Source organism: Camponotus floridanus, unplaced genomic scaffold (genome assembly GCF_003227725.1).
Source record: "Camponotus floridanus strain SB8 unplaced genomic scaffold, Cflo_v7.5 scaffold32, whole genome shotgun sequence".
Lineage (NCBI taxonomy): Eukaryota > Metazoa > Arthropoda > Insecta > Hymenoptera > Formicidae > Camponotus > Camponotus floridanus.
Window position 1 is genome coordinate 889,371 of NW_020229459.1, and position 26,280 is coordinate 915,650.

Genomic DNA, 26,280 nt, shown 5'->3' on the forward strand with positions numbered 1-26,280 from the left:
CTTCTTTGCTATTATCACTAGACCGGCATAGATCATAGATGGTACTGTTTCCCGCGCTTGGCCGCTAACATAAACTAGGAGTGGGGAAAACGGCCCTGAGATCCGGACTCTGGTAATAAGATAAAATGTTCATAAAGTAAAAAATATACTTATGCACACTTATCTACTAATATTTATCATTAATATCTACTAATATTTTTAAACGTGCTAATCTATACTGTAGATCTTTAGTATTCCTAACAAGAACAATGTTAGACTTTTTGCGAATAATTTCGAGTAACGAGGGTAATGTAACATATCCGATGCCAATACCTTTCGCACGAAGAAGTGAATAACTGCCTATCGTTACGTATCCCATGACTTTTCTATCGCAGGAATGGCGAACTTCCGTCGATTTTGGGAGATACCATTTTCTTATTCTTTCCGCAAAATCATCTGATATAATTTTGCGAAATTCTAAGAGTAATGCACGATTAATCTCGTCCTCAATGGAATGAAATTCCTCCGGCAATCCATTATCTTGGAACGTTTTCTCCAGTTCAAATCTGTCCCGTCTTAGTTGTTTCATCTGCATCAAGTATAATTTAAATAATATTTTGCGGAAGTTTTCATTCGGATCGGTGTGATATTTTTCGACAGGCCCATCATAATTTTTATTATTTTGAAATCTTCTCAAATCTTTGCGTTTCGGCATACATATGATCGCGAACTCCTTCGGTGTTCCTTCGCTCACCATAGACAATCCGACTCGTACCAGGCAATTTTTATATTTATCGAATTTTTGAAAATCGAATTCTGACTCTTGGACAGTTGATTTGGACCTTGCATTCTTACGTTTATTACTTTCAATTTCGTTTCTTAAATATGCTAAAAGTCTAAAATGTCGCAGAACGTAAAAATCTTTTACGTCCGACCAGCCTTTGGTTAAATTTTTCCAATCGCAGAAGAAAGGACTGCGAATGCCATATTTGATAAAGTTAACTCTTTGGTTTGGCGAATGAGAAAAATATTCGTTGGTTAATCTCTTCTTTCTCTCCAACGCCTCTCTCTTGTAAGCAGGAGTGTCGGGATCATTGAAATCAGGTACATATGTTCCTAAACTTTCAAAAACTACTAATTTGGTTTCTCGAAGTCCGCCTACTAATGGAGTTAACATTGTAAGTGCAATCCAAAATGACAATGCCCATCTAGATGGTATAATAATATCTATCCTGGAACCTAAACCTGTAACAATATATCAATGTACTTTTAATTGCAGTCAAGGAATAATATGTACCTTATGAATAATTGTAGTAAATTATACTTATTACGTACCTAAACTAGCTATTGCAGGTTTCTGTATAAGAAATATTGGTATTTTTGCATCCTTATTAAAATATGGACTATTTGACATAGTAGCTACACATATAAACTCGATCATGTTTGTGGACACACAAGAATTGCTTACGATCTGACGTATTTGAGCATCCCAAATAGGAGAACGAATTAAATCAGTTGGTAACTGACAACGTAAGCTTTCAGCAGATGAAGGAACCTCAGTTTTCATCCTTGCAGGTAAATAAAAGTGTGGATCTGAAACGGTTAATCCAATAATCATATTTGATGGCAGAAAACTTGGTGATCCCAAAACCTTCATCGATTGCCACATTTGCTCTTGTATCTTAAAAGCTTCTATATTTTCTCTTTCTTTATAATATTTAGTATACCACATTTTTTCCTTAAGATCTTGTATAGTCAAATCTTTGATAACTTTTTCATCAATTGTCATTTTCAGCAGAGTTCGCACAGAGATATTACTATCAGTTGATGTATCTAATTTTTCATCACTTGACGAGCTATCCTGTTCTTCTGTCATAGGGCAATTTTCCGAACCTAGTTCAGTTAGAGAAGGTACACGTAATGCTTCTTTTAATACAGTTAAAGCTGTTGGCCCAGAAAGTCTGAATCTATTTAATGCATATTTTAATACACGCATTTCACAGCCTGCGTCATTTGTGTACAAATCATTTAAATTGTATGAAATGTCAGTTCTATCTTGTTCCGCGTTCTGTTTAAACTCAAAACTAGATATAATCTCACTAAGAAAATCACTATAAAAAGCAGGATGTACCCATATCCAAATAGTTTTAATGTTTGTCTCGCTTAGCTTCCAGAAAAAATTCACATTACCAATAGGAAACTGTGGATAGCCATTCTTTTTAAAGAACATTACCGTACCTTCTCTTTGACCATTGGTGTACATCTTTGCTGTAAAATTTTTTTTCGGATTACAATGTTCCTTCAAAGTTGCTTCCAACAAATTTTTCTCTCCTACTATCTCGATACAGGTATAGTAAGAAATATCTTGTAAAAGGCAGTTTTTTGTTACAGCATTGTAATTGGCTTGAAGGTTCTTGTCCTTTGAACAATATGGAATTCTATATTCCCACTTGTTGATCATGTGAAAACGTTTTTCATGCCAGGTGTGAGTCTCTAAACAGATCTTTTCATGGGATGGTTGCTGCTTACTCGTCGATGGTAAATTTTGGCTGCTCGCCGACTCTGCCATTTTTGCCAAATATACCTCTTGCAATCTAGGTGGTTTTTAACGTTACGAGATATGACACATCTGTGTATATATATATATGAAGCATTTGAAATATTAACTTGGTTTGCTTAGGATTTTCTGTAACAAAAAAGTTTTCTTATTTCAATTACAATCAAATCTTAATGTTTTGTTGTGTGTGAATGTTACCTTTGTGAGAAATTGTATAAAACAAAAGTCAATCTTAAAAGAGATAAAACGATAATTGTTTCTATACAGTTAAAAAGGTAGAGGCACTACTTCTTAAAGTTGTTGCTGAATAAATGTGTTGGATGAATATAAAAATGTGTGAGGTCCAACTCGCTAGGCAGCAGAAGCTAGAAGAAATGTTTTCTTAACTGATCTAAGGAAAAGGTCGTGGGAAAGACATATTTAAGCACGTTTACATTTTTTGCAACGTATACATACCAATCGAAGATGTCACCTTGGAAATTTCACGGGCTCGCAAAGAGCCGAATCACATGATAGACATTTCAGATGGAAGGTTCTTGGATCCTTCCAAAATTTCAGTTCGTCAAATTGTTTCTTCTTCTTCGCCATGACCATTTTTTCGCGCCTAAAAATTACACGACTGTTAATGCACGTGGACTAAACAAATAAATCGCGTTCATGCAATTTTATAGTATTTTATAAGATGCTAATGTTTTTTTTTTCTTCTTTTTTTTATTGGCAAGGAACAAGGGACGTCTTCTTCATTTCTTTTTATACGTAAAAGAATTAAGGTTTGATGAGAGATGAGTAGATTAGTAAAAATAAAATAAAAAAATATTAAAATTAAATAAAAAATGAATAAAAATAAATAAAAAATAGTTAATTTTTTTATCTAAATTTATTTATGTAATTTAAATATAAATAATTTTTTAAATAAAATTTTCTATTAAATGAAAATAATTTAATACAAAATTAAATTAATATTTAAAATAACTCTATTAATGAAAAATAATAATAGAAAATTAATAAAAATTATTATTAATAAAAATTATTATTACTAAAAATAGGTATCTTGAAGTATCTAACCTAATGTTTGATGCAGGCACGAAATTCAAAGCCCAAGTGTCTCTCCTCGCCATAGAAATTTGTGGTAGTCATGGAAACAGAAACAAGATCTTCTTTGGCGCGAACGATAGCTTATGTAGACAGGACGCGGGAAAGAAAGATGCGTCAACCAATTAGGTAAAGGGAGATGAATGCGTCAGCCAATCAACTTGCCACATTTTTTACAAGCGCGAAATTGATTGGTTCTTTTTTCCGCGCGATTTCATGAACCGCATTATATCTAGATAGGCCTTTAGAACCGATTAAAATTATTCCGAATTTTTCTGGGTCAATGTAAATCGTATAAATTCGAAGAAAAGAAGAAAAAAATCTCGAGAAATCGATCAATCACGTTGTCTAAAGAGGATAAAAAGAATCTCATGAGTGAAACGAGATTGAATCTCCGTTTTTAAAATTCCAAATAATTGTTGACATGTAACGACACCGAAACGGCAATTCCATGTAGAAATGAATGAAATTATATAGGAACAATACAAAGAAGAAGAAAGAAACATAAATTTTATGTAACAGAAAATGCAAAAAACCGTAAAAGATAACATTGGTTATTAATACGTTAAACATTATATATAAAAAAAATCATTATAACTGTACAACAGATAATTTGAAATTATATTTTACGTAGTTACATTTGTACCGCTCGATAAATGTACATTTAGAAGCAAAATTAAATCATACTATTAATGAAAGTTTTAAATAAAACCAGACCAAATTGATCGATCATGATCACTATCAATCCATCTGCTATTGTCTCTTGGAAAATTATTTTTACTGATAATAGTATAAAAAAATATTTAAAATATATGGCTTTATTCTTGCACAAAAAAAATTAAAAAATATATTCATTGATACATTTACATATATTTGCATAGATATATATAATGTAAACAGAGTCTTGGAGAGTCAGATCTCGGTGCCGTTTTCGTCACTCCAAGTGCTAACGACTGATTTCCGCGAAAAACAGTATCGTCTATCGCGGTGTAGTGATGGAAACATTGTCGCGTAGAAAAGCAAAGTATAATAATTTATTACATTATTTTACATTTTATATTATATATATATATATAAATTTAAATTTTATGTATATGTATAATTAAATCTACATACATATATATACACATAATTATTAACTTATAATTATTATATTATTAAATCTATATATATATATATATATATATATATATATATATATATAAAATTTTTCTACGCGATGGTGTCCTTTTTGTTATCATCACAAGACATAGATCATAGGTGGTACTGTTTGTCGCGGCGCTCAACCGCTATCATGCACTTGGAGTGGGAAAAACGGCCCTCAAATCCGGAATCTGGTAATAAGATAAAATGTACATAAAGTAAAAAATATACTTATGACACACATTTATCTACTAATAATTAATATCTACTTATATCTCCTATTAATATCTACCAATATTTCTAATCGTGCAAATCTATACTGTAGTTCTTCAGTATTCCTAACGAGAACAATGTTAGACTTTTTGCGAATAATTTTGAGTAGCGAAGGTAATGTGACATATCCGATGCCAATATGTTCCCCACGAAGAAATGAATAACCGCCTATCGTTACGTATCCCATGACTTCTCTATCGCAGGAATGGCGAACCTCCATCGATTCTGGGAGATAGAATATTCTCATTTCTTTCATATGATCCAACATCATTTTGCGATGTTTCCAGAGTTTTGCACGATTGCTCTCGTCAGGAATGACATCGAATTTCCCCGGCAATATATTACCCAGGAACATTTTCTTCCGTTTAACTCTGCGCCTTAGTTGTTCCAATTGCCTCCAGTGTAATCTACGTAACATTTTGCGGGACTCTTCATTCCGATCTATGTGACATTTTTCGACAGGCCCGTCATAATTTCTATTATTTTGGAATCTTCTGAAATCTTTGCGTTTAGGCATACATATGATCGCGAACTCCTTCGGCGTTCTTTTGCCCATCATAGACAATTGGACTTGTACCAGGCAATTTTTATATTGGTCGAATTTTTGAAAATCGAATTCTAACTCTTGGACAGTTGATTTGGACCTCGCATTTCCACGTTTCAAAGTTTTAATTTCTTTTCTTAAATGTGCCAAAAGTCTAAAGTGTCTCAGAACGTAAAAATCTTCAACGTCCGACCAGCCTTTGGTTAAATTTTTCCAATCGCAGAAGAAAGGACTGCGAATGCCATATTTGATAAAGTTAACTCTTTGGTTTGCCGAATGAGAAAAATATTCGTTGGTTAATTTCTTCTTTCTGTTCGACGCCTCTCTCTTGTAAGCAGGAGTGTCGGGATCATTGAAATCAGGTACGTATGTTCCTAAACTTTCAAAAACTACTAATTTGGTTTCTCGAAGTCCGCCTACTAATGGAGTTAACATTGTAAGTGCAATCCAAAATGACAATGCCCATCTAGATGGTATAATAATATCTATCCTGGAACCTAAACCTGTAACAATATATCAATGTACTTTTAATTGCAGTCAAGGAATAATATGTACCTTATGAATAATTGGAGATAATTAAATTTATTACGTACCTGAAGGAGCTACTGCAGGTTTCTGTATAAGAAGTATTGGTATTTTTGCATCCTTATTAAAATATGGACTATTTGACATAGTAGCTACACATATAAACTCGATTATGTTTGTGGACACACAAGAATTGCTTACGATCTGACGTATTTGTGCATCCCAAATAGGAGAACGAATTAAATCAGTTGGTAACTGACAACATAAGCTTTCAGCAGATGAAGGAACCTCAGTTTTCATCCTTGCAGGTAAATAAAAGTGTGGATCTGAAACGGTTAATCCAATAATCATATTTGATGGCAGAAAACTTGGTGATCCCAAAACCTTCATCGATTGCCACATTTGCTCTTGTATCTTAAAAGCTTCTACATTTTCTCTTTCTTTATAATATTTAGTATACCACATTTTTTCCTTAAGATCTTGTATAGTCAAATCTTTGATAGCTTTTTCATCAATTGTCATTTTCAGCAGAGTTCGCACAGAGATATTACTACCAGTTGATGTATCTAATTTTTCATCACTTGACGAGCTATCCTCTTCTTCTGTCATAGGGCAATTTTCCGAATCTAGTTCAGTTAGAGAAGGTACACGTAATGCTTCTTTTAATACAGTTAAAGCTGTTGGCCCAGAAAGTCTGAATCTATTTAATGCATATTTTAATACACGCATTTCACAGCCTGCGTCATTTGTGTACAAATCATTTAAATTGTGTGAAATGTCAGTTCTATCTTGTTCCGCATTATTCTGTTTAAACTCAAAACTAGATATAATCTCACTAAGAAAATCACTATAAAAAGCAGGATGTACCCATATCCAAATGGTTTTAATGTTTGTCTCGCTTAGCTTCCAGAAAAAGTTCACATTACCAATAGGGAACTGTGGATAGCCATTCTTTTTAAAGAACATTATCGTACCTTCTCTTTGACCATTGGTGTACATCTTTGCTGCAAAATTTTTTTTCGGATTACAATGTTCCTTTAAAGTTGCTTCCAACCAATTTTTCTCTCCTACTATCTCGATACAGATATAGTAAGAAATATCTTGTAAAAGGCAGTTTTTTGTTACAGCATTGTAACTGGCTTGAAGGCTCTTGTCCTTTGAATAATATGGAATTTTATATTCCCACTTGTCGATCATGTGAAAACGTTTTTCATGCCAGGTGTGAGTCTCTAAGCAGATATTCTCATGGGATGGTTGCTGCTTACTCGTCGATGGTAAATTTTTGCTGCTCACCGACTCTGCCATTTTTGCCAAATATACCTCTTGCAATCTAGGTGATTTTTAACGTTATGAGATATGACACATCTGTGTATATATATATGAAGCTTTTGAAATATTAACTTGGTTTGCATAGGATTTTCTGTAACAAAAAAAAAGTTTTCTTATTTCAATTACAATTAAATCTTAATGTTTTGTTGTGTGTGAATGTTACCTTTGTGAGAAATTGTATAAAACAAAAGTCAATCTTAAAAGAGATAAAAAGATAATTGTTTCCATAAAGTTAAAAAGGTAGAGGCACTACTTCTTAAAGTTGTTGCTGAATAAATGTGTTGGATGAATATGAAAATGTGTGAGGTCCAACTTGCTAGGCAGCAGAAGCTAGAAGAAATGTTTTCTTAACTGATCTAAGGAAAAGGTCGTGGGAAAGACATATTTAAGCAAGTTTACATTTTTTGCAATGTATACATACCAATGGAAGATGTCACCTTGGAAATTTCACGGGCTCGCAAAGAACCGAATCACATGATAGACATTTCAGATGGAAGGTTCTTGGATCCTTCCAAAATTTCAGTTCGTCAAATTGTTTCTTCTTCTTCGCCATGACCATTTCTTCGCGCCTAAAAATTACATGATTGTTAATCCACGTGAACTAAACAAATAAATCGCTTTCATGCAATTTTATAGTATTTATAAGATACTAACGTCTTTTTTTTCTTCTTTTTTATTGACAAGGAAACAAGGGATGTCTTCTTCAAGGTATTAAAAATAGGTATCTCGAGGTTTCTAACCTAATGTTTGATGCAGGCAAGAAAAGCGGAGTCCACGTGTCGCTCTTCACCATAAAAATTTGTGGTAGTCATGGAAACGGAAACACGGTCTTCTTGCGAACGATAGCTTATGTAGACTCGACTCGGTAAAGAAAAATGCGTCAACCAATCAGGTACAGGGAGACGAATGGGTCAGCCAATCAACTTGTCATATTTTTACAAGAGAGAGAAATCGATTGGTTCTTTTTTCCGTATGCAATTTTATAGTGTTTCATAAGATAATAATGTCTTTTTTCTCCTTTTTTCGCAAGGAACAAGAGATGTCTTCTTCGACTTCTTAAGGTGCTCAATGAAGCAACTATACTTACCTCCTTGTTCAACCAATGGTTGACGCTACTTTTTAGCGTCAATGAGGCCGCATCTTTAAGGTGCAATTTCATTGACGCTAAAAAGTAGCGTCAATGAAATTGCACCTTAAGTTCATATTTTTATGTTTATAGAGGACGCATCGTCCTTTCAGGGACAACCTAAAGCCGGATACTTTGTTAATCTAGTGACTTTAAGATTGCCTAAAAGCAGACTATGACAAAATAGAGTGAAAACTATGAACAACTTTGTTGTTTGTTTTATAAATTTTAAAAATGGCTTGTCGTATGCTACATATTTAGAGTTGTAAATAATTTGATAAAAAATGTTCAATCTATAAACAATGGTAACGCAAATGAAATATATCATTGTCTCTAAATCATTATATGTAATTAATATATAATGTGTATTTAAAATTAATTTATCAATTTAACTCCAATAAAATTATGAAATTTTTTTCAGGTATATTATTGTTTAATATTGTTTAATTTATTGCTTGTCAGTCATTCACATTTATTAAAAATAGTCACTTTATTAAATAATGTGAGAAACTCTATATTTTTTGCGAATAGTAAGTAGAACTTTTATGGATATAGCATTTTGATAATAGTTAATATTTACAGTAGAAAATAATTTGTATTTCACTGTGCTTTTGTTCTATAAGATCTGAAGATGAATTATGAAAGGGTGTGACAAGTATCAGTAATGCAGGAAGACGCAGAGATAGAGCAAGAAGAGTAGTGAAAAGAGAAAGCTCCTAAATAAGGAGCAAATTATTGGCATGGGAAAAATTCCGATACAATTTCCTGGTCTAAACACTCCTGTGTTTAGAGGAAAAGAATTAATTCAACAGCAAAAACTGCTTGTAAATCTTGAAAGAAAGCAAAAACTTATGGAATTACCACAAAGTCAGACCAGACCAATGCAAATAAAATTATCGCCATTGGAATGTGGTTGGACAAATGTTACAATGGATGGCATTGAAGCATTGAATCAGATCTTATTGGAAAAGGTTAATATTTATGCTGTTATTGGATTATAATGGTTAAATCACACACATACAAAAATCATGTGATACGATGTCTATTTTCAATTTTTTTTTTATGTTTCAGTTCTAAATATTAGAATCTTATATAATTAATATCTTTGTTTTCTGTAGATACATTTGAAAGTTTTGAAACCTGGATTTTGGAAAACAAAATGATAACTTGTATGACCGATAATTTAGCACGTAAGACTAGAATCAGTTCATTTATAGTAACTGGAAATGGATTAGCTGGATTTGCGTTATCAAAAGCCAAAGCATCCCTAAAGACGGTTAAAAATAGGGCTGGTCAAAGACTAATGTATATTCCTACATATAAGGAATATACTGGTAAGAAAATAATTGTCAATACTATATAATATAAAATTTATTTCTTCTCTTTTAATATCACTTTGTATTCTTCAGTGTTACATGATTTCTTTACACAGTTTGAGAATATAAAAATATTTGTAAAGAAAATTCATGAAGGATAATGGGCTTGTTTGTCATCATGCGATAAAAGCGTGTTGCGAGATAATTGGCATAAAGGATATATATGCCAAAGTACAAGGAGGAATGTAAAAGCATTCTTTATTGGTTTATTGCAACAGGTATGTATATAAAGTATTTAAAGGCATATTATACTTTTTATTTAATTTATATTAGAAAGAAACATTTTTTATTTATAAAAATATATATACATATATATATGTTAGACATAAAGCTAAAAAAAAACGTGGATTGTGTCGATTAATTAATTAATTGTTTTATTTAATTATCAATTTATATATGTATATTATTAACAATAATTTTTTGTTTACTTAAACTATAAGGTATAAGGTTGTACATAAGAAACAATCCTTTTTATTTAGTATTTCAAGCATATTTTCATAGAACTTTAATTTAATTATTATATTATTAAAAATATTGAACAAAATAAAGAATTAAAGCTGGCTTTCTCTGCAGTCTCATGGCAGATTATATCAGAAATCTTTAATTATTGCAATATATCATGAAACAAATCAATCTCAAAATAATGGAAATATTTGCAGAAATATCAAATATGTAATGTAAATATTTTAATTTTTTTGTATGCGATCTATTTTTTATTCTATCGATGTTTTCATAGTGATGCACCTTGAGCACTTTGCTTCATATGTTTGCAATAAAAATATATTAAAGCAAATTATTTTGCAAATTTATTATTCTAATTTTTATTTAGAAAGACTAAGATTAAAAAAGACGTATGCATTTTTTTCAGATATTTCTATTGAAAAAAATGCATCAGATAAAACTTTCCTGTACATTTTAAATGCGCCAAAAGATTTGCTCTTTATTCCACTTACTGCAATAATGTACACTAAAAATGATAGATCTATATTAAAAATGATAGATCTATATTTAGTAGTTGGAAAGAAAGAGAGGAGAAATGAAAAGTGCATCTAAAGAATTTAAAAGAATAAAAATCTAAAAATAATAATACATAAAAATTAATATTATGTATTTTTTTCATGAGAAATGTGGGGCGCACATTTATGCATTTATTTATTTGGATGAGATTTACTTTAGAGCACATTCAGTATTCAACTTTAATTTTATTTTCTCTTTCTTATGATATATAAGTATAACATAATTACCTGCAAATGCTATCACTTTGTGTGCTTACAGTGATACAGAAGCAACATTACAAGTACTATATTTACAGATAACATCTGTATAATAAAAAAAGCACCAAAAACCTAATGATGAAAAAAGGATAAATATTGTAGACCAGGATAAGTATCAACCAATTATTCCACCGTACTGTTTCATTAAAGTTGCAATTTTCTTTTATATCATAAATATTATAAATATAAGATAAAGATTTCCGTACGTTTCAAATAAATTTATATATTTTATGTATGTAATACTGCACACACATATTAAAAGGTGATAATATCGCAGTTATAATAAGATACGATCCTGGCAATGTAGTGATTTTTGGATCCTACTTAAAATAATTTAATTTGATTTATTTTTGAGAAATGCGCACAATACTTGAGAACAAATTATTTTTGTGCCATGTATTACCTGTGTAAAATTCCACACACAGTAGCATATTGTCTGCGATATATGAAAAGCTTCATCAATGAAATATGATTGAGATATAAGAAAAGTAATATAGTACTTGTAATGAATAACGTTAATGTGGAATACATAAATATTTTATATTTTAATTTCATATAATCAAGATGAGATAAGACACTCATGATTACTTTAAAAATGTGTCCACAAATATCATGTAACTTCAACAGCTGCACATTCGTCAAATTAATCCTATTACGTTAAATGAATCACAGCAGCTTGTTTTAATTTAATCTAACCTAACCAATTATGTTATATGCTTCTCATTAAAATATGTAAAACTGTACGTCGCACATTTAACGATTAATTTACGATTAATATACGTAATAAAATGTAATACACTAATGAAATAATTAAATATTATTTTTGAAAGCATGATAAAATCCAGGCAGCATACGCTTGTGTTTACATCGACATCCAAAGCACTGAGAGGTTAGGTTAGGTTAGGTTAGATCGAAAAAATTTATCGTTTAACAGTTGGCAGCCCTACGAGATAGGCTGTGCAGCATTGCGCGTATATAAAATAAATTTGAAATCGCTTCTAGCCTAACCATCTTCACGCGATCGACTTTATTTGAATTGCACGGCATCGCATCGAATTATGATGCGGCGCCGATTTGTTCGAACGTAATTCGGGACATCGCGATGCTGTATAAGCGTCGAATGAGCACGAATTGTCACGCAAAATATGATAAATCACATCTACTCACCGTTCACCGGCTGTTCCACAGGCCGCACCACTCGCTCGCCTCGGGACGTCCCATTCCGATCTTGATGCACACGATATCATCAACGCGAACGCGCGACACTTTATTCGGCACTCCCGATATTCGCTCGCATCCGATAATCATCATCAAGGGCGCAAATAACGCGACGCGACTTCGCTCCATCTTCGCGATCGCGCTATCACTGAACTGTGAAAAATAACTGTCGCGCACTTTCACCGACATATTATGAAAGTCGCGCGATCATCCTTGGACACTTTCGACGCTCTTTCACTCGCGATATTCGTTTAAAAACTGTTAAAAGATGCGAAAAATGCGGACGTACGACGATCCGTGTAACTGCATATGACTCCGATTCACGTATGACGCGTATGACGTAGCAGTGACGCGTATGACGTAGCAATCACGCGCTAACATGGCGGCCGAACCAGTGCGCAGAAACGAATGCGCACTAGTTCGGCCGCCATGTTGGCGCGTGACTGCTACGTCATACACGTCATACGTGAATCGGAGTCATACGCAGTTACGGATCGTCGTACGTCCGCATTTTCCGCGTCTTTTAACCGTTTTTAAGCGAATATCGCGAGTGAAAGAGCGTCGAAAGTGTCCAAGGATGATCGCGCGACTTTCATAATATGTCGGTGAAAGTGCGCGACAACTATTTTTAACAGTTCAGTGATAGCGCGATCGCGAAGATGGAGCGAAGTTGCGTCGCAGTATTCGCGCCCTTGATGATGATTATCGGATGTGAGCGAATATCGGAAGTGCCGAATAAAGTGTCGCGCGTTCGCGTTGATGATATCCTGTGAGTTTGTGCGCATCAAGATCGGAATTGGACGTCTCGAGGCGAGCGAATGGAGCGGCCTGTGGAACAGCCGGTGAACGGTGAGTAGATTTGATTTATCATATTTTGCGTGACAATTCGTGCTCATTCGACGCTTATACAGCATCGCGATGTCCCGAATTACGTTCGAACAAATCGGCGCCGCATCATAATTCGATGCGATGCCGTGCAATTCAAATAAAGTCGATCGCGTGAAGATGGTTAGGCTAGAAGCGATTTCAAATTTATTTTATATACGCGCAGAGCTGCACAGCCTATCTCGTAGGACTGCCAACTGTTAAGGTGCAATTTTATTGACGCTAAAAAGTAGCGTCAATGAAAAGGCCGCTTTAGACACTGAAAAAGTTGAAACTGTTGAACTTTATTTTATTGACGCCAAATCTAGAGAAAGTCTAGTGATTTTAATTTGCCGCTGGTTTCTAGCGTCAATGAAATTGCACCTTTAAGATGCGGCCTCATTGACGCTAAAAAGTAGCGTCAACCATTGGTTGAACAATGAAGCAACTATACTTACCTCCTTGTTCAACCAATGGTTGACGCTACTTTTTAGCGTCAATGAGGCCGCACCTTTAAGGTGCAATTTCATTGACGCTAAAAAGTAGCGTCAACCATTGGTTAAACAATGAAGCAACTACTTACTTCTTTGTTTAACCAATGGTTGACGCTACTTTTTAGCGTCAAGTGAAAACGCACCCTAAAAGAATTAAGGTTCGATGAAAGATGAGTAGATTAGTAAAAATAAAATAAAAAAATATTAAAATTGAATAAAAAATTAATAAAACCAAATAAAAAATGGTTAATTATTTATATAAATTTATTTATGTAATTGAAATATAAATAATTTTTTAAATAAAATTTTCTATTAAATTTAAATAACTTAATAAAAAATTAAATTAATATTAAAAATAATTCTATTAATGAAAATTAATAATAGAAAATTAATAAAAAGTATTATTATTAAAAATAAATATCTTGAAGTATATAACCTAATGTTTCATGCAGGAACAAAATGCAGAATCCACGTGCCCTCTCCTCACCATAGAAATTTGTGGTAGTCATGGAAACGAAAACACGGTCTTCTTTGGCACGAACGATAGCTTACGTAGACACGACGCAGTAAAGGAAGATGCATCAACCAATCAGGTAAAGGGAGACGAATGCGTCAGCCAATCGACTTGTCATATTTTTACAAAAGAGAGAAATTGATTGGTTCTTTTTTCTTTGCGTGATATCATTATCCGCATTCTATCTAGATAGGACTTTATATCCGATTGAGATTATTTCGAATTTTTCTGCGTGAATGTGAATCGTATAAATTCGAAGGAAGGAAAAAATCTTATCTTGAGAATTCGATCAACCACTTTGTCTAAAGAGTATAAAAAGGATCTTCTGAGTGAAACGAAATTAAATCTCCGTTTTTAAAATTGCAAATAATTATTGACATGTGACATCACTGAACCGGCAATTTCAAGTAGAAACGAATGAAATTATTTAGGATCAATACAATGAAGAAAGAAACATAAGTTTTATGTAACAGAAAGTGCAAAAAACCGTAAAAGATAACATTGGTTATTAGTACGTTAAACATTATATGTATAAAAAAAATCATAATTGTACACATACAAACACACACACAACAGATAATTAGAAATTATATTTTTTATGTAGTTTCTTTTGTATCGCTCGATAAATGTACATTTTTAGAAGCAAAGCGTATTGAAGAGCAAAATTAAATCATACTGTTTAATGAACGTTTTAAGTAAAACCAGACTAAATTGATCGATCATGATCACTATTAATTCATCTGTTATTGATTCTTGGGAAATTATTTTTACTGATGATAGTGTAAAAAAATATTATTTGAAATATTTGACTTTATTCTTGTACAAAAAAAATTAAAAAATATATACATTGATACATTTACATATATTTGCATAGATATATAATGTAAACAGAGTCTCGGAGAGTCGGATCTCGGTGCCGTCTTCGTCACTCCAAGTGCATGCTAACAGTCGACCCCCGTGAATGCAGTATCGCCTGATCTATGTCGGCGATAGCAAGGAGGACATCGTCGCGAGAAAAATAAAAGAAAAAGGAAATATAATAATTTATTATACTACTTTATATTTTAAATAACATAGATATATTAATTTATAATTTATGTATATGTATAATTAAATTTACACATACACACATACATATAATATATGTGTGTGTGTGTGTGTGTGTGTGTGTAGTATTAAATTATAATTATTATATTATTAAATCTATATATATATATATATATATAATATATGTGTGTGTCATATATATATATGTGTGTCATATATATATGTGTTTGTATATATATGTATATATATATATATATATAAAATTTTTCTTCGTGATGGTGTCCTCTTTGCTATCATCACTAGACCAGCGTAGATCATAGACAGTACTGTTTTTCGCGGCGCTCAACCGCTACCATGCACTTGGAGTGGGGAAAAGTCCTGAGATCCGGACTCTGGTAATAAGATAAAATATTCATAAAGTAAAAAATATACTTATAACATAGACTTAATATCTACTAATATTTCTAATCGTGCTAATCTATATTGTAGTTCTTCAGTATTCCTAACAAGAACAATGTTAGACTTTTTGCGAATTATTTCGAGTAGCGAAGGTAATGTGACATATCCGATGCCAATACTTTTCCCACGAAGAAATGAATAACCGCCCATCGTTACGTACCCCATGACTTGTCTATCGCAGGAATGGCGAACTTTCGTCGATTCCGTGGGATACAATTTTTTCATGTCCTCCGCATAATCTGACATTATTTTGTGATGTTTTGGGAATATTGTACGATTAATCTCGTCATCAATAACATCAAATTCCAACGGCAATTCATTATCTCCGAACGTTCTCCTCCGTTTAACTCTGGTCCGATTTAGTTGAAGACTTAGATGATTCAATTTCATCGAGTGTACTTTATGTAATATTTTACAGGACGTTTCTTTCAGATCGGTGTGACATTTTTCGACAGGTCCTTCATAACTTTTATTAATTTCGAATCTTCTCAAATCTTTACGTTTCGGCATACAGATGATCGCGAACTCCTTCGGCGTTCCTTTGCCCATCATAGACAATTGGACTTGTACCAGGCAATTTTTATATTGGTCGAATTTTTGAAAATCGAATTCTGACTCTTGGACAGTTGATTTGGACCTCGCATTTCCACGTTTATAAGTTTTAATTTCTTTTCTTAAATGTAATAAAAGTCTAAAGTGTCTCAGAACGTAAAAATTTTTAACGTCCGACCAGTCTTTGGTTAAATTTTTCCAATCGCAGAAGAAAGGATTATGAATTCCAAATTTGATAAAATTAACTCTTTGCTTTGATGAATAAGAAAAATATTTATTGGTTAATATAGTCTTTCTTTTCGACGCGCATCTCCTGTAAGCTGGAGTGTCGGGATCATTAATATCAGGTACGTATGTTCCCAAACTTTCAAAAACTACTAATTGGGTCTCTCGAAGTCCGCCTACTAATGGAGATTGCATTATAAGTGCAAACCAAAATGCTAGTGCCCATCCAGATGGTATAATAATATCTATCCTGAAACCTAAACCTATAACAATATATCAATATACTTTTAATTGCAAACAAGGAATAATATGTACCTTATGAATGATTGTACATTACACCTATTACGTACCTAAAGAAGCTACTGTTGGTTTCTGTATAAGAAGAATCGGTATTTTTGTCACTGTATCCTTACTGAAATATGGATTATCTGACATACCAATCTTGTTGATTGTGTGTTTGGACACACAAGAACTGCTTACGATCTGACGTATTTGTGCATCCCAAATAGGAGAACGATTTAAGTCATTTGATAACTGAGAATGTAAGTTTTCAGCAGATGAAGGAATCTCAGTTTTTGTGCTTCTTCCAGGTAAATAAAAGCGTGGATCTAAAACGGTTAATCCAATAATATTTGGTAACACAAAACGTGGTTCCAAAACCTTCAACGATTGCCACATTTGCTCTTGTATCTTAAAAGCTTCTATATTTTCTCTTTTTTTATAATATATAGTATGCCACATTTTTTTCTTAAGATCTTGTATAGTCAAATCTTTGTTGGCTTTTTCATCAATTGCCATTTTCAGCAGAGGTTGCACAGAGACATTATTACCTGATGATGTATCTAGTTTTTCATCATTTAACGAGCTATCCTGTTCTTCTGTCATAGGGCAACTTTCCGAATCCAAATCTAGTTCAGTTAAAGACGGTACATGTAATGCTTCTTTTAGTACAGTTAAAGCTGTTGGCCCAGAAAGTCTGAATCTATTTAATGCACATTTTAATACACGCATTTCACATCCTGCGTCATTTGTATACAAATCATTTAAATTGTGTGAAATGTCAATTCTACCTTGTCTCACGTTATTCTGTTTAAAGTCAAAACTGGATATAATCTCACTAAGAAAATCACTATAAAAAGCAGGATGTACCCATATCCAAATGGTTTTAATGTTTGTCTCGCTTAGCTTCCAGAAAAAGTTCACGTAACCAATAGGGAACCGTGGATAGCCATTCTTTTTAAAGAACATTACAGTACCTTCTCTCTGACCATTGGTGTACATATTCTCTGCAAAAGTTTTTTTGGGATTACAATGTTCCCTCAAAGCTGCTTCCAACCAATTTTTCTCTCCTACTATTTCGATACAGGTATAGTAAGAAATATCTTGTAAAAGGCAGTATTTTGTTATAGCTCTGTAACTGTGTGTAACTGCCTTGTTGAATGAATAATGTGGAAGTTTATATCCCCACTTGCTGATCATGTGATAACGACTTGCATGCCAGCTGTGAGTCTCTAAGTAGATCTTCTCATGGAATGGTTGCTTACTTGTCGATGGTAAATTTTGGCTGCTCGACGACTCTGCCATTTTTGCCAAATATACCTCTCGCAATTTAGATGGCTTTTAACGTTATGAGATATGACATATCTGTGTATATATATATATGAAGCTTTTGAAATATTAATTTAGTTTGCTTAGGATTTTCTGTAACAAAAAAAAGTCTTCTTATTTCAATTACAACCAAATCTTAACGTTTTATTGTGTGTGAATGTTACCTTTGTGAGAAATTGTATAAAAAGAAAGTCAGTTCTAAAAGAGATAAAAAGATAATTGTTTCTATCAGTTAAAAAGGTAGAGGCACTACTTCTTAGAGTAAGTTGTTGCTGAATAAATGTGTTGGATGAAAACGCATGAGGTCCAAATCGCTAGGCAGCAGAAGCTAGAAGAAATCTTTTCTTAACCGATCTAAGAAAAAGGTCGTGGGGAAAAACATATTTTAGCAAGTTTACATTTTTTGCAACGTATACATACCAATCGAAGATGTCACCTTGGAAATTTCACGAGCTTGCGAAGATCCGATTCACATGATAGACATTTCAGATGGAAGATTCTTGGATCCTTCCAAAATTTCAATTTGTCAAATTGTTTCTTCTTCGCCATGGCCATTTCTTCGCGCCTAAAAATTACACGATTGTTAGTCCACGTGGACTAAACAAATAAATCGCGATCATGCAATTTTATAGTATTTTATAAGATACTAACATCTTTTTTTCTTCTTTTTTTTATTGACAAGGAACAAGGGACGTCTTCTTCAAGGTATTAAAAATAGGTATCTCGAGGTATCTAACCTAATGTTTGCTGCAAGCATGAAAAGCGAAGTCCACGTGCCTCTCCTCACCATAGAAATTTGTGGTAGTCAAGGAAACGAAAACACGGTCTTTTTTGGCACGAACGATAGCTTACGGAGACACGACGCGGTAAAGGAAGATGCGTCAACCAATCAGGTAAAGGGAGACGAATGCGTCAGCCAATCGACTTGTCATATTTTTACAAAAGAGAGAAATTGATTAGTTCATTTTTTTTGCGTAATATCATTATCCGCATTCTATCTAGATAGGACTTTATATCCGATTGAGATTATTTCGAATTTTTCTGCGTGAATGTGAATCGTATAAATTCGAAGAAAAGAAGAAAAAATCTTATCGGGAATTTGATCAATCACTTTGTCTAAAGAGCATAAAAAGGATCTTATGCGTTAAACGAGATTAAATCTCCGTTTTTAAAATTCCAAATAATTATTGACATGTGACGACACCGAACCGGCAATTCCAAGTAGAAACGAATGAAATTATATAGGATCAATACAATGAAGAAAGAAACATAAGTTTTATGTAACAGAAAGTGCAAAAAACCGTAAAAGATAACATTGGTTATCAGTACGTTAAACATTATATATATATAAAAAATCATAATTGTACAACAGATAATTAGAAATTATATTTTTTATGTAGTTTCTTTTGTATCGCTCGATAAATGTACATTTGGAAGCAAAGTGTATTGAAGAGCAAAATTAAATCATACTGTTTAATGAAAGTTTTAAAACCAGACCAAATTGATCGATCATGATCACCATCAATCCATTTGCTATTGTCTCCTGGGAAATTATTTTTACTGATAATAGCGTAAAAAAATATTATTTGAAATATTTGGCTTTATTCTGGCACAAAAGTTAAAAAATATATACATCGATACATTTACATACGTTTGCATAGATATATAATGTAAACAGTCTCGTAGAGCCGAATCTCCGTGCCGTCTTCATCATTCCAAGTGCATGCTAACGGCAGAGCGCCGCGAAAAGCAGTATTTATAGTCTATGTCGGTGTAGTGATACTACGAAGGTGGACATCGTCGCGTAGAAAAATAAAATATAATAATTTATTACATTATTTTATATTTTAAATAACATAGATATTAATTTATATTTTATGTATAATATGTATAATTAAATTTACATATATTTATATAATTAAATTATAATTATTATATTATTAAATCTACACACACACATACATATATATATATATATATATATATATATATATATATATATTTTTATATATATATATATATATATATATATATATATATATATATATGTATGTATATATATATGCATATATATTTTTTTTTCTTCGTGATGGTGTCCTCTTTGCTATCATCACTACAGCGGCATAGATCATAGACGGTACTGTTTTTCGCGGCGCTCGGCCGCTACCATGCACTTGGAGTGGGGAAAACAGCCCTGAGATCCGGACCCTGGTTATAAGATAAAATGTTCATAAAGTAAAAATATACTTATGACGCACACTTATCTACTAATAATTAATATCTAATTATATCTCCTATCAAGATCTACTACTTCTAATCGTGCAAATCTATATTGTAGTTCATCAGTATTTCTAACAAGAACAATGTTAGACTTTTTGCGAATTATTTCGAGTAGCGAAGGTAATGCGACATATCCAATGCCAATACCTTTCCCATGAAGAAATGAATAATCGCCCATCGTTACGTACCCCATGACTTCTTTATCGCAGGAATTGCGAACTTCCGTCGATTCTGGGAGATTCACTTTTCTATTTTCTTTCTCACGATCTGATATTATTTTGTTACGTTTTGAGAGCTTTGCACGACTCCTCACGTCATGAATGACATCAAATTTCTTCGGTAATACTTTATCTTGCAACGTTTTCTTCCGTTTAACTCTGTGCCGACTTAGTTGCTCCATTTCCTTCAAGTGTTTTTTATATATTTTGCGGGACTTTTCATCCCGATCGGTGTGACATTTTTCGACAGGCCCTTCATAATTTTTATTAATTTCGAATCTTCTCAAATCTTCGTGTGTCGACATACATATGATCGCGAACGCATTCGGTCTTCCTTTGTCCAAAGACAATGTAACTTGTACCAGGCAATTTTGATATTCATCGAAATCTCGAAAATCGAATTCTGTCTCTTGGATAGTTGATTTGGACCTTGCATTCTGTTCAATAATTTTAATTTTCGTTCTTAAAAGTGTTAAAAGTTTAAAGTGTCTCAAAACGTAAAAATCTTGAGTGTCCGACCAGCCTTTGGTTAAATTTTCCCAATCGCAGAAGAAAGGACTAAGAATACCAAATTTGATAAAATTAACTTTTTCGTATGGGGAATGAGAAAAATATTTGTTGATTAACATATTCTTTCTTTCCAACGCTTTTATCATGGAAACAGAAGTGTCGGGATCATTAATATCAGGTACGTGTGTTCCTAAACTTTCAAAAACTACTAATTTGGTCTCTTGAAGTCCACCTACTAATAGAGATTGCTTTGTAAGTGCTATCCAAATTATCCCTGCCCATCTATATGGTATAATAATATCTATCCTGGAATCTAAACCTGTAACAATATATCAATGTACTTTTAATTGCAATCAAGGAATAATATGTACCTTATGAATAATTGTAGTTAATTATATTTATTACGTACCTGAAAGAGTTACTGCAGGTTTCTGTATAAGAAGTATCGGTATTTTTGCCACTGTATCCTTACTGAAATATGAATCATCTGACATAAGTTGAATCTCGTTGATTGTGTGATTGGACATACAAGATCTGCTTACGATCTGACGTATTTGTGCATCCCAAATAGCAGAACGATTTAAGTCAGATGTTAACTGAACAAAACGTAAGGTTTCAGGAGATAAAGAAATCTTAGTTCTCGTTCTTCTTGCAGGTAAAAAGCGTGGATCTAAAACGGTTAATCCAATAATTATATTTGATTGCAGAAAACTTGGTGATCCCTTCATCAATTGCCATATTCGCTTTTGTATCTTAAAAGCTTTTATATTTTCTCTTTTTTTATAATATATAGTATGCCACATTTTTTCCTTAAGATCTTGTATAGTCAAATCTTTCGTAGCTTTTTCATTAATTGCCATTTTCAGCAGAGATTGCACAGAGACATTATTACCTGATGATGTATCTAATTTTTCATCATTTAACGAGCTATTCTGTTCTTCTGTCATAGGGCAGCTTTCCGAATCCAAATCTAGTTCAGTTAGAGATGGTACATGTAATGTTTCTTTTAATACAGTTAAAGCTGTTGGCCCAGAAAGTCTGAACCTATTTAATGTATATTTTAATATACGCATTTCACAGCCTGCATTATTTGTGTACAAATCAATTAAATTGTGTGAAATGTCAGTTCTATCTTGTCCCGCGTTATTTTGTTTAAACTCAAAACTAGATATAATCTCGCTAAGGAATTCAATATAAAAAGCAGGATGTACCCATATCCAAATGGTTTTAATGTTTGTCTCGCTTAGCTTCCAGAAAAAGTTCACGTAACCAATAGGGAACTGTGGATAGCCATTCTTTTTAAAGAACATTACAGTACCTTCTCTCTGACCTTTGGTGTACATACTTTCTGCAAAAGTTTTTTTGGGATTACAATGTTCCCTCAAAGCTGCTTCCAACCAATTTTTCTCTCCTACTATTTCGATACAGGTATAGTAAGATATATCTTGTAAAAGGCAGCCTTGTGTCATAGCTCTGTAACTGGCTGTAAGGCTATAGTTCCTTGAATAATTTGGAATTATATGTTTCCACTTGCTGATCATGTGAAAATATTTTGCATGCCACGTGTGAGTCTCCAAGTAGATCTCATGGGATGATTGTTTACTCGTCGATGGTAAATTTTGGCTGCTTGCCGACTCTGCCATTTTCGCCAAATATACCTCTCCCAATTTAGGTGGCTTTTAACGTTATAAGATATGACACATCTGCGTGTATGTATGTATATATATATATATATATATATATATATATATATATATGAAGCTTTTGAAATATTAACTTGGTTTGTTTAGGATTTTCTGTAACAAAAAAAAAGTTTTCTTATTTCAATTACAATCAAATCTTAACGTTTTATTGTGTGTGAATGTTACCTTTGTCAGAAATTGTATTAAACATAAGTCAATCTTAAAAGAGATAAAAAGATAATTGTTGCCATCAAGTTAAAAAGGTAGAGGCACTACTTCTTAAAGTAAGTTGTTGCTGAATAAATGTGTTGGATGAAAATGCATGAGGTCCAACTCGCTAAGCAGCAGAAGCTAGAAGAAATGTTTTCTTAACCGATCTAAGGAAAAGGTCGTGGGAAAGACATATTTAAGCAAGTTTACATTTTTTGCAACGTATACATACCAATCGAAGATGTCACCTTGGTAATTCCACGAGCTCGTGAAGAGCCGAATCACATGATAGATATTTCAGATGGAAGATTCTTGGATCCTTCCAAAATTTCAGTTCGTCAAATTGTTTCTTCTTCTTCGCCATAGCCATTTTTTCACGCCTAAAAATTACACCATTGTTAATCTACGTGGACTAAACAAATCGCGTTCATGACATTTTATGGTATTTTATAAGATACTAAGGTCTTTTTTGTCTTCGTTTTTACTGACAAGGAACAAGGGACGTCTTCTTCAAGGTATTAAAAATAGGTATCTAACCTAAGGTTTGCTGCAGGCATGAAAAGCGGAGTCCACGTGCCTCTCCTCACCATAGAAATTTGTGGTAGTCATGGAAACGAAAACACGGTCTTCTTTGGCACGAACGATAGCTTACGTAGACACGACGCGGTAAAGGAAGATGCGTCAACCAATCAGATGAAGGCAGACGAATCGACGCGTCAGCCAATCGACTTGTCATATTTTTATAAAAGAGAGAAATTGATTGGTTCATTTTTTTTGCGTGATATCATTATCCGCATTCTATCTAGATAGGACTTTATATCCGATTGAGATTATTTCGAATTTTTCTGCGTGAATGTGAATCGTATAAATTCGAAGGAAGGAAAAAATCTTATCTTGAGAATTCGATCAATCACTTTGTCTAAAGAGTATAAAAAGGATCTTCTGAGTGAAACGAAATTAAATCTCCGTTTTTAAAATTGCAAATAATTTTCGACATGTGACGTCACCGAACCGGCAATTTCAAGTAGAAACGAATGAAATTATTTAGGATCAATCCAATGAAGAGAGAAACATAAGTTTTATGTAACAGAAAGTGCAAAAAACCGTAAAAGATAACATTGGTTATTAGTACGTTAAACATTATATATATAAAAAAAATCATAATTGTACAACAGATAATTAGAAATTATATTTTTTATGTAGTTGCTTTTGTATCGCTCGATAAATGTACATTTAGAAGCAGTGTATTGAAGAGCAAAATTAAATCATACTGTTTAATGAAAGTTTTAAAACCAGACCAAATTGATCGATCATGATCACTATCAATCCATCTATTATAGACACTTGGGAAATTATTTTTACTGATAATAGTGTAAAAAAATATTATTTGAAATATTTGGCTTTATTCTGGCACAAAAAAGTTAAAAAATATATACATCGATACATTTACATACGTTTGCATATATATATAATGTAAACAGAGTCTCGTAGAGCCGAATTTCGGTGCCGTCTTCATCACTCCAAGTGCATGCTAACGGCAGAGCGCCGCGAAAAGCAGTATCCATAATCTATGGCGGTGTAGTGATGGTAGCAAGGAGGACATCGTCGCGTAGAAAAATAAAATATAATTTATTATATTATTTTATATTTTAAATAACATAGATATTAATTTATATTTTATGTATAATATGTATAATTAAATTTACATATTTTTACATAATTAAATTATAATTATTATATTATTAAATCTACACACATACACACATTATATATGTATATATATATATATATATATATATATATATATATATATATATACATATATACACATATATACATATATATATTTTTTTCTTCGTGATGGTGTCCTCCTTGCTATCATCACTAGAGCGGCATAGATCATAGACGGTACTGTTTTTCGCCGCGCTCGGCCGCCTGCATGCACTTGGAGTGGGAGAAACGGCCCTGAGATCCGGACTCTGGTTATAAAGTAAAATGTTCATAAAGTAAAAATATATTTATGACGCACACTTATCTACTAATAATTAATATCTAAATATATCTCCTATCAAGATCTACTATTTCTAATCGTGCAAATCTATATTGTAGTTCTTCAGTATTCCTAACAAGAACAATGTTAGACTTTTTGCGAATTATTTCGAGTAGCGAAGGTAATGCGACATATCCGATGCCAATACCTTTCCTACGAAGAAGTGAATAACCGCCCGTCGTTACGTACCCCATGACTTCTCTATCGCAGGAACTGCGAACTTCCGATTCTGGGAGATTCACTTTTCTCTTTTCTTTCTCACGATCTGATATTATTTTGTTACGTTCTGAGAGCTTTGCACGATTCCTCACGTCATGAATCATATCAAATTTCTCCGGTAATACTTTATCTCGCAACGTTTTCTTCCGTTTAACTCTGTGCCGACTTAGTCGTTTTAATTCCGTCGAGCGTATTCTACGTAATTTTGTGCTGGAATTTTCATCCCGATCGGTGTGATATTTTTCGACAGGCCCTTCATAATTTTTATTAATTTCGAATCTTCTCAAATCTTCGTGTGTCGACATACATATGATCGCGAACGCATTCGGTCTTCCTTTGTCCAAAGACAATGCAACTTGTACCAGGCAATTTTGATATTCATCGAAATCTCGAAAATCGAATTCTGTCTCTTGGATAGTTGATTTGGACCTTGCATTCTGTTCAACAATTTTAATTTCCGTTCTTAAAAGTGTTAAAAGTCTAAAGTGTCTCAAAACGTAAAAATCTTGAACGTCCGACCAGCCTTTGGTTAAATTTTCCCAATCGCAGAAGAAAGGACTATGAATACCAAATTTGATAAAATTAACTCTTTGGTTTGGTGAATGAGAAAAATATTCATTGGTTAATTTTTCCTTTCTATTCAACGCTTGTCTCATGTAAACAGAAGTGTCGGGATCATTAATATCAGGTACGTGTGTTCCTAAACTTTCAAAACCTACTAAATGGGTCTCTCGAAGTCCGCCTACTAATAGAGATTGCTTTGTAAGTGCCATCCAAATTGCCCCTGCCCATCTAGTTGGTATAATAATATCAATCCTGGAACCGAAATCTGTAACAATATATCAATGTACTTTTAATTGCAATCAAGGAATAATATGTACCTTATGAATAATTGTAGTTAATTATATTTAT

The 26,280-nt window shown here is 32.8% G+C and overlaps 6 protein-coding genes across 18 annotated transcripts in view; 1 reads left to right on the plus strand and 5 right to left on the minus strand.

Annotated features, from left to right (window-relative positions):
• On the minus strand, positions 1–23,632 carry LOC112638551 (ribonucleases P/MRP protein subunit POP1-like). Of its 5 annotated transcripts, XM_025410514.1 has the most exons (5): positions 3,602–3,781; positions 2,993–3,140; positions 2,735–2,901; positions 1,315–2,665; positions 1–1,224 (listed from the first exon to the last, which is right to left on the minus strand). In XM_025410514.1, exons 4-5 carry the CDS (start codon positions 2,546–2,548, stop codon positions 167–169), a joined length of 2,292 nt encoding a protein of 763 aa, XP_025266299.1. In that variant the 5' UTR covers positions 2,549–2,665; positions 2,735–2,901; positions 2,993–3,140; positions 3,602–3,781; the 3' UTR covers positions 1–166. The 5 variants fall into 5 exon arrangements, with proteins under 5 accessions (XP_025266299.1, XP_025266302.1, XP_025266300.1 ...); XM_025410517.1 differs by lacking the exons at positions 2,735–2,901; positions 2,993–3,140; positions 3,602–3,781 and adding exons at positions 23,076–23,240; positions 23,332–23,632; XM_025410515.1 differs by lacking the exon at positions 2,735–2,901 and having other exon boundaries at positions 3,602–3,780.
• LOC105259362 (ribonucleases P/MRP protein subunit POP1) lies at positions 4,847–8,275 on the minus strand. 3 transcript variants are annotated; one of them, XM_025410509.1, is made up of 6 exons: positions 8,183–8,275; positions 7,864–8,011; positions 7,606–7,772; positions 6,182–7,533; positions 5,064–6,091; positions 4,847–4,962 (listed from the first exon to the last, which is right to left on the minus strand). In XM_025410509.1, the coding sequence occupies exons 4-6, from the start codon at positions 7,416–7,418 to the stop codon at positions 4,921–4,923; spliced, it is 2,307 nt and encodes a 768-aa protein (XP_025266294.1). In that variant the 5' UTR covers positions 7,419–7,533; positions 7,606–7,772; positions 7,864–8,011; positions 8,183–8,275; the 3' UTR covers positions 4,847–4,920. The 3 variants fall into 3 exon arrangements, with proteins under 3 accessions (XP_025266294.1, XP_025266292.1, XP_025266293.1); XM_025410507.1 differs by having other exon boundaries at positions 8,097–8,275; XM_025410508.1 differs by lacking the exon at positions 7,606–7,772 and having other exon boundaries at positions 8,097–8,275.
• On the minus strand, positions 15,619–18,934 carry LOC105257859 (ribonucleases P/MRP protein subunit POP1). Of its 5 annotated transcripts, none has more exons than XM_025410510.1 (5): positions 18,851–18,934; positions 18,620–18,764; positions 18,364–18,527; positions 16,942–18,292; positions 15,619–16,854 (listed from the first exon to the last, which is right to left on the minus strand). In XM_025410510.1, exons 4-5 carry the CDS (start codon positions 18,173–18,175, stop codon positions 15,788–15,790), a joined length of 2,301 nt encoding a protein of 766 aa, XP_025266295.1. In that variant the 5' UTR covers positions 18,176–18,292; positions 18,364–18,527; positions 18,620–18,764; positions 18,851–18,934; the 3' UTR covers positions 15,619–15,787. The 5 variants fall into 5 exon arrangements, with proteins under 5 accessions (XP_025266295.1, XP_025266297.1, XP_011267067.2 ...); XM_025410512.1 differs by lacking the exon at positions 18,851–18,934 and having other exon boundaries at positions 16,942–17,199; positions 17,422–18,292; positions 18,620–18,814; XM_011268765.3 differs by lacking the exon at positions 18,851–18,934 and having other exon boundaries at positions 15,619–15,747; positions 15,975–16,854; positions 18,620–18,814.
• LOC112638552 lies at positions 15,698–19,549 on the plus strand. 2 transcript variants are annotated; one of them, XM_025410522.1, is made up of 3 exons: positions 15,698–15,750; positions 18,882–19,092; positions 19,202–19,549. In XM_025410522.1, exons 1-3 carry the CDS (start codon positions 15,710–15,712, stop codon positions 19,355–19,357), a joined length of 408 nt encoding a protein of 135 aa, XP_025266307.1. In that variant the 5' UTR covers positions 15,698–15,709; the 3' UTR covers positions 19,358–19,549. The 2 variants fall into 2 exon arrangements, with proteins under 2 accessions (XP_025266307.1, XP_025266308.1); XM_025410523.1 differs by having other exon boundaries at positions 19,206–19,549.
• LOC105257860 (ribonucleases P/MRP protein subunit POP1) lies at positions 20,425–22,915 on the minus strand. 2 transcript variants are annotated; one of them, XM_025410520.1, is made up of 3 exons: positions 21,617–22,915; positions 21,417–21,526; positions 21,130–21,255 (listed from the first exon to the last, which is right to left on the minus strand). In XM_025410520.1, exons 1-3 carry the CDS (start codon positions 22,848–22,850, stop codon positions 21,178–21,180), a joined length of 1,422 nt encoding a protein of 473 aa, XP_025266305.1. In that variant the 5' UTR covers positions 22,851–22,915; the 3' UTR covers positions 21,130–21,177. The 2 variants fall into 2 exon arrangements, with proteins under 2 accessions (XP_025266304.1, XP_025266305.1); XM_025410519.1 differs by having other exon boundaries at positions 20,425–21,526.
• The window catches only part of LOC112638554 (ribonucleases P/MRP protein subunit POP1-like), a 5,105-nt gene continuing 2,168 nt past the window's right edge, over positions 23,344–26,280 (minus strand). The window contains exons 4-6 of the mRNA XM_025410531.1: positions 25,339–26,197; positions 24,937–25,078; positions 23,344–23,502 (exon numbers count right to left, since the gene is read on the minus strand). Coding sequence (XP_025266316.1) covers positions 23,344–23,502; positions 24,937–25,078; positions 25,339–26,197 — 1,160 coding nt within the window. The remainder of the gene's footprint in view (positions 23,503–24,936; positions 25,079–25,338; positions 26,198–26,280) is intronic.

What these genes read in the sequence shown, in the direction of transcription:
- LOC112638551 (XM_025410517.1), bottom strand. Translation starts at nt 2,548, where the DNA reads ATGGCAGAGTCGGCGAGCAGCCAAAATTTACCATCGACGAGTAAGCAG. An exon ending in ACCTGCAATAGCTAGTTTAG is followed by an intron (nt 1,225 to 1,314) that starts GTACGTAATAAG and finishes ATATTGTTACAG; the next exon opens with GTTTAGGTTCCAGGATAGAT.
- LOC105257859 (XM_025410510.1), bottom strand. Translation starts at nt 18,175, where the DNA reads ATGGCAGAGTCGTCGAGCAGCCAAAATTTACCATCGACAAGTAAGCAA. An exon ending in ACCAACAGTAGCTTCTTTAG is followed by an intron (nt 16,855 to 16,941) that starts GTACGTAATAGG and finishes ATATTGTTATAG; the next exon opens with GTTTAGGTTTCAGGATAGAT.
- LOC105259362 (XM_025410509.1), bottom strand. Translation starts at nt 7,418, where the DNA reads ATGGCAGAGTCGGTGAGCAGCAAAAATTTACCATCGACGAGTAAGCAG. An exon ending in ACCTGCAGTAGCTCCTTCAG is followed by an intron (nt 6,092 to 6,181) that starts GTACGTAATAAA and finishes ATATTGTTACAG; the next exon opens with GTTTAGGTTCCAGGATAGAT. An exon ending in TTGCACGATTAGAAATATTG is followed by an intron (nt 4,963 to 5,063) that starts GTAGATATTAAT and finishes TCTTATTACCAG; the next exon opens with ATTCCGGATTTGAGGGCCGT.
- LOC105257860 (XM_025410519.1), bottom strand. Translation starts at nt 22,850, where the DNA reads ATGGCAGAGTCGGCAAGCAGCCAAAATTTACCATCGACGAGTAAACAA. An exon ending in ACCTGCAGTAACTCTTTCAG is followed by an intron (nt 21,527 to 21,616) that starts GTACGTAATAAA and finishes ATATTGTTACAG; the next exon opens with GTTTAGATTCCAGGATAGAT.
- LOC112638552 (XM_025410522.1), top strand. Translation starts at nt 15,710, where the DNA reads ATGCACTTGGAGTGGGGAAAAGTCCTGAGATCCGGACTCTG. An exon ending in GTCCTGAGATCCGGACTCTG is followed by an intron (nt 15,751 to 18,881) that starts GTAATAAGATAA and finishes TTTATTGACAAG; the next exon opens with GAACAAGGGACGTCTTCTTC. An exon ending in AAGATGCGTCAACCAATCAG is followed by an intron (nt 19,093 to 19,201) that starts GTAAAGGGAGAC and finishes CATTCTATCTAG; the next exon opens with ATAGGACTTTATATCCGATT.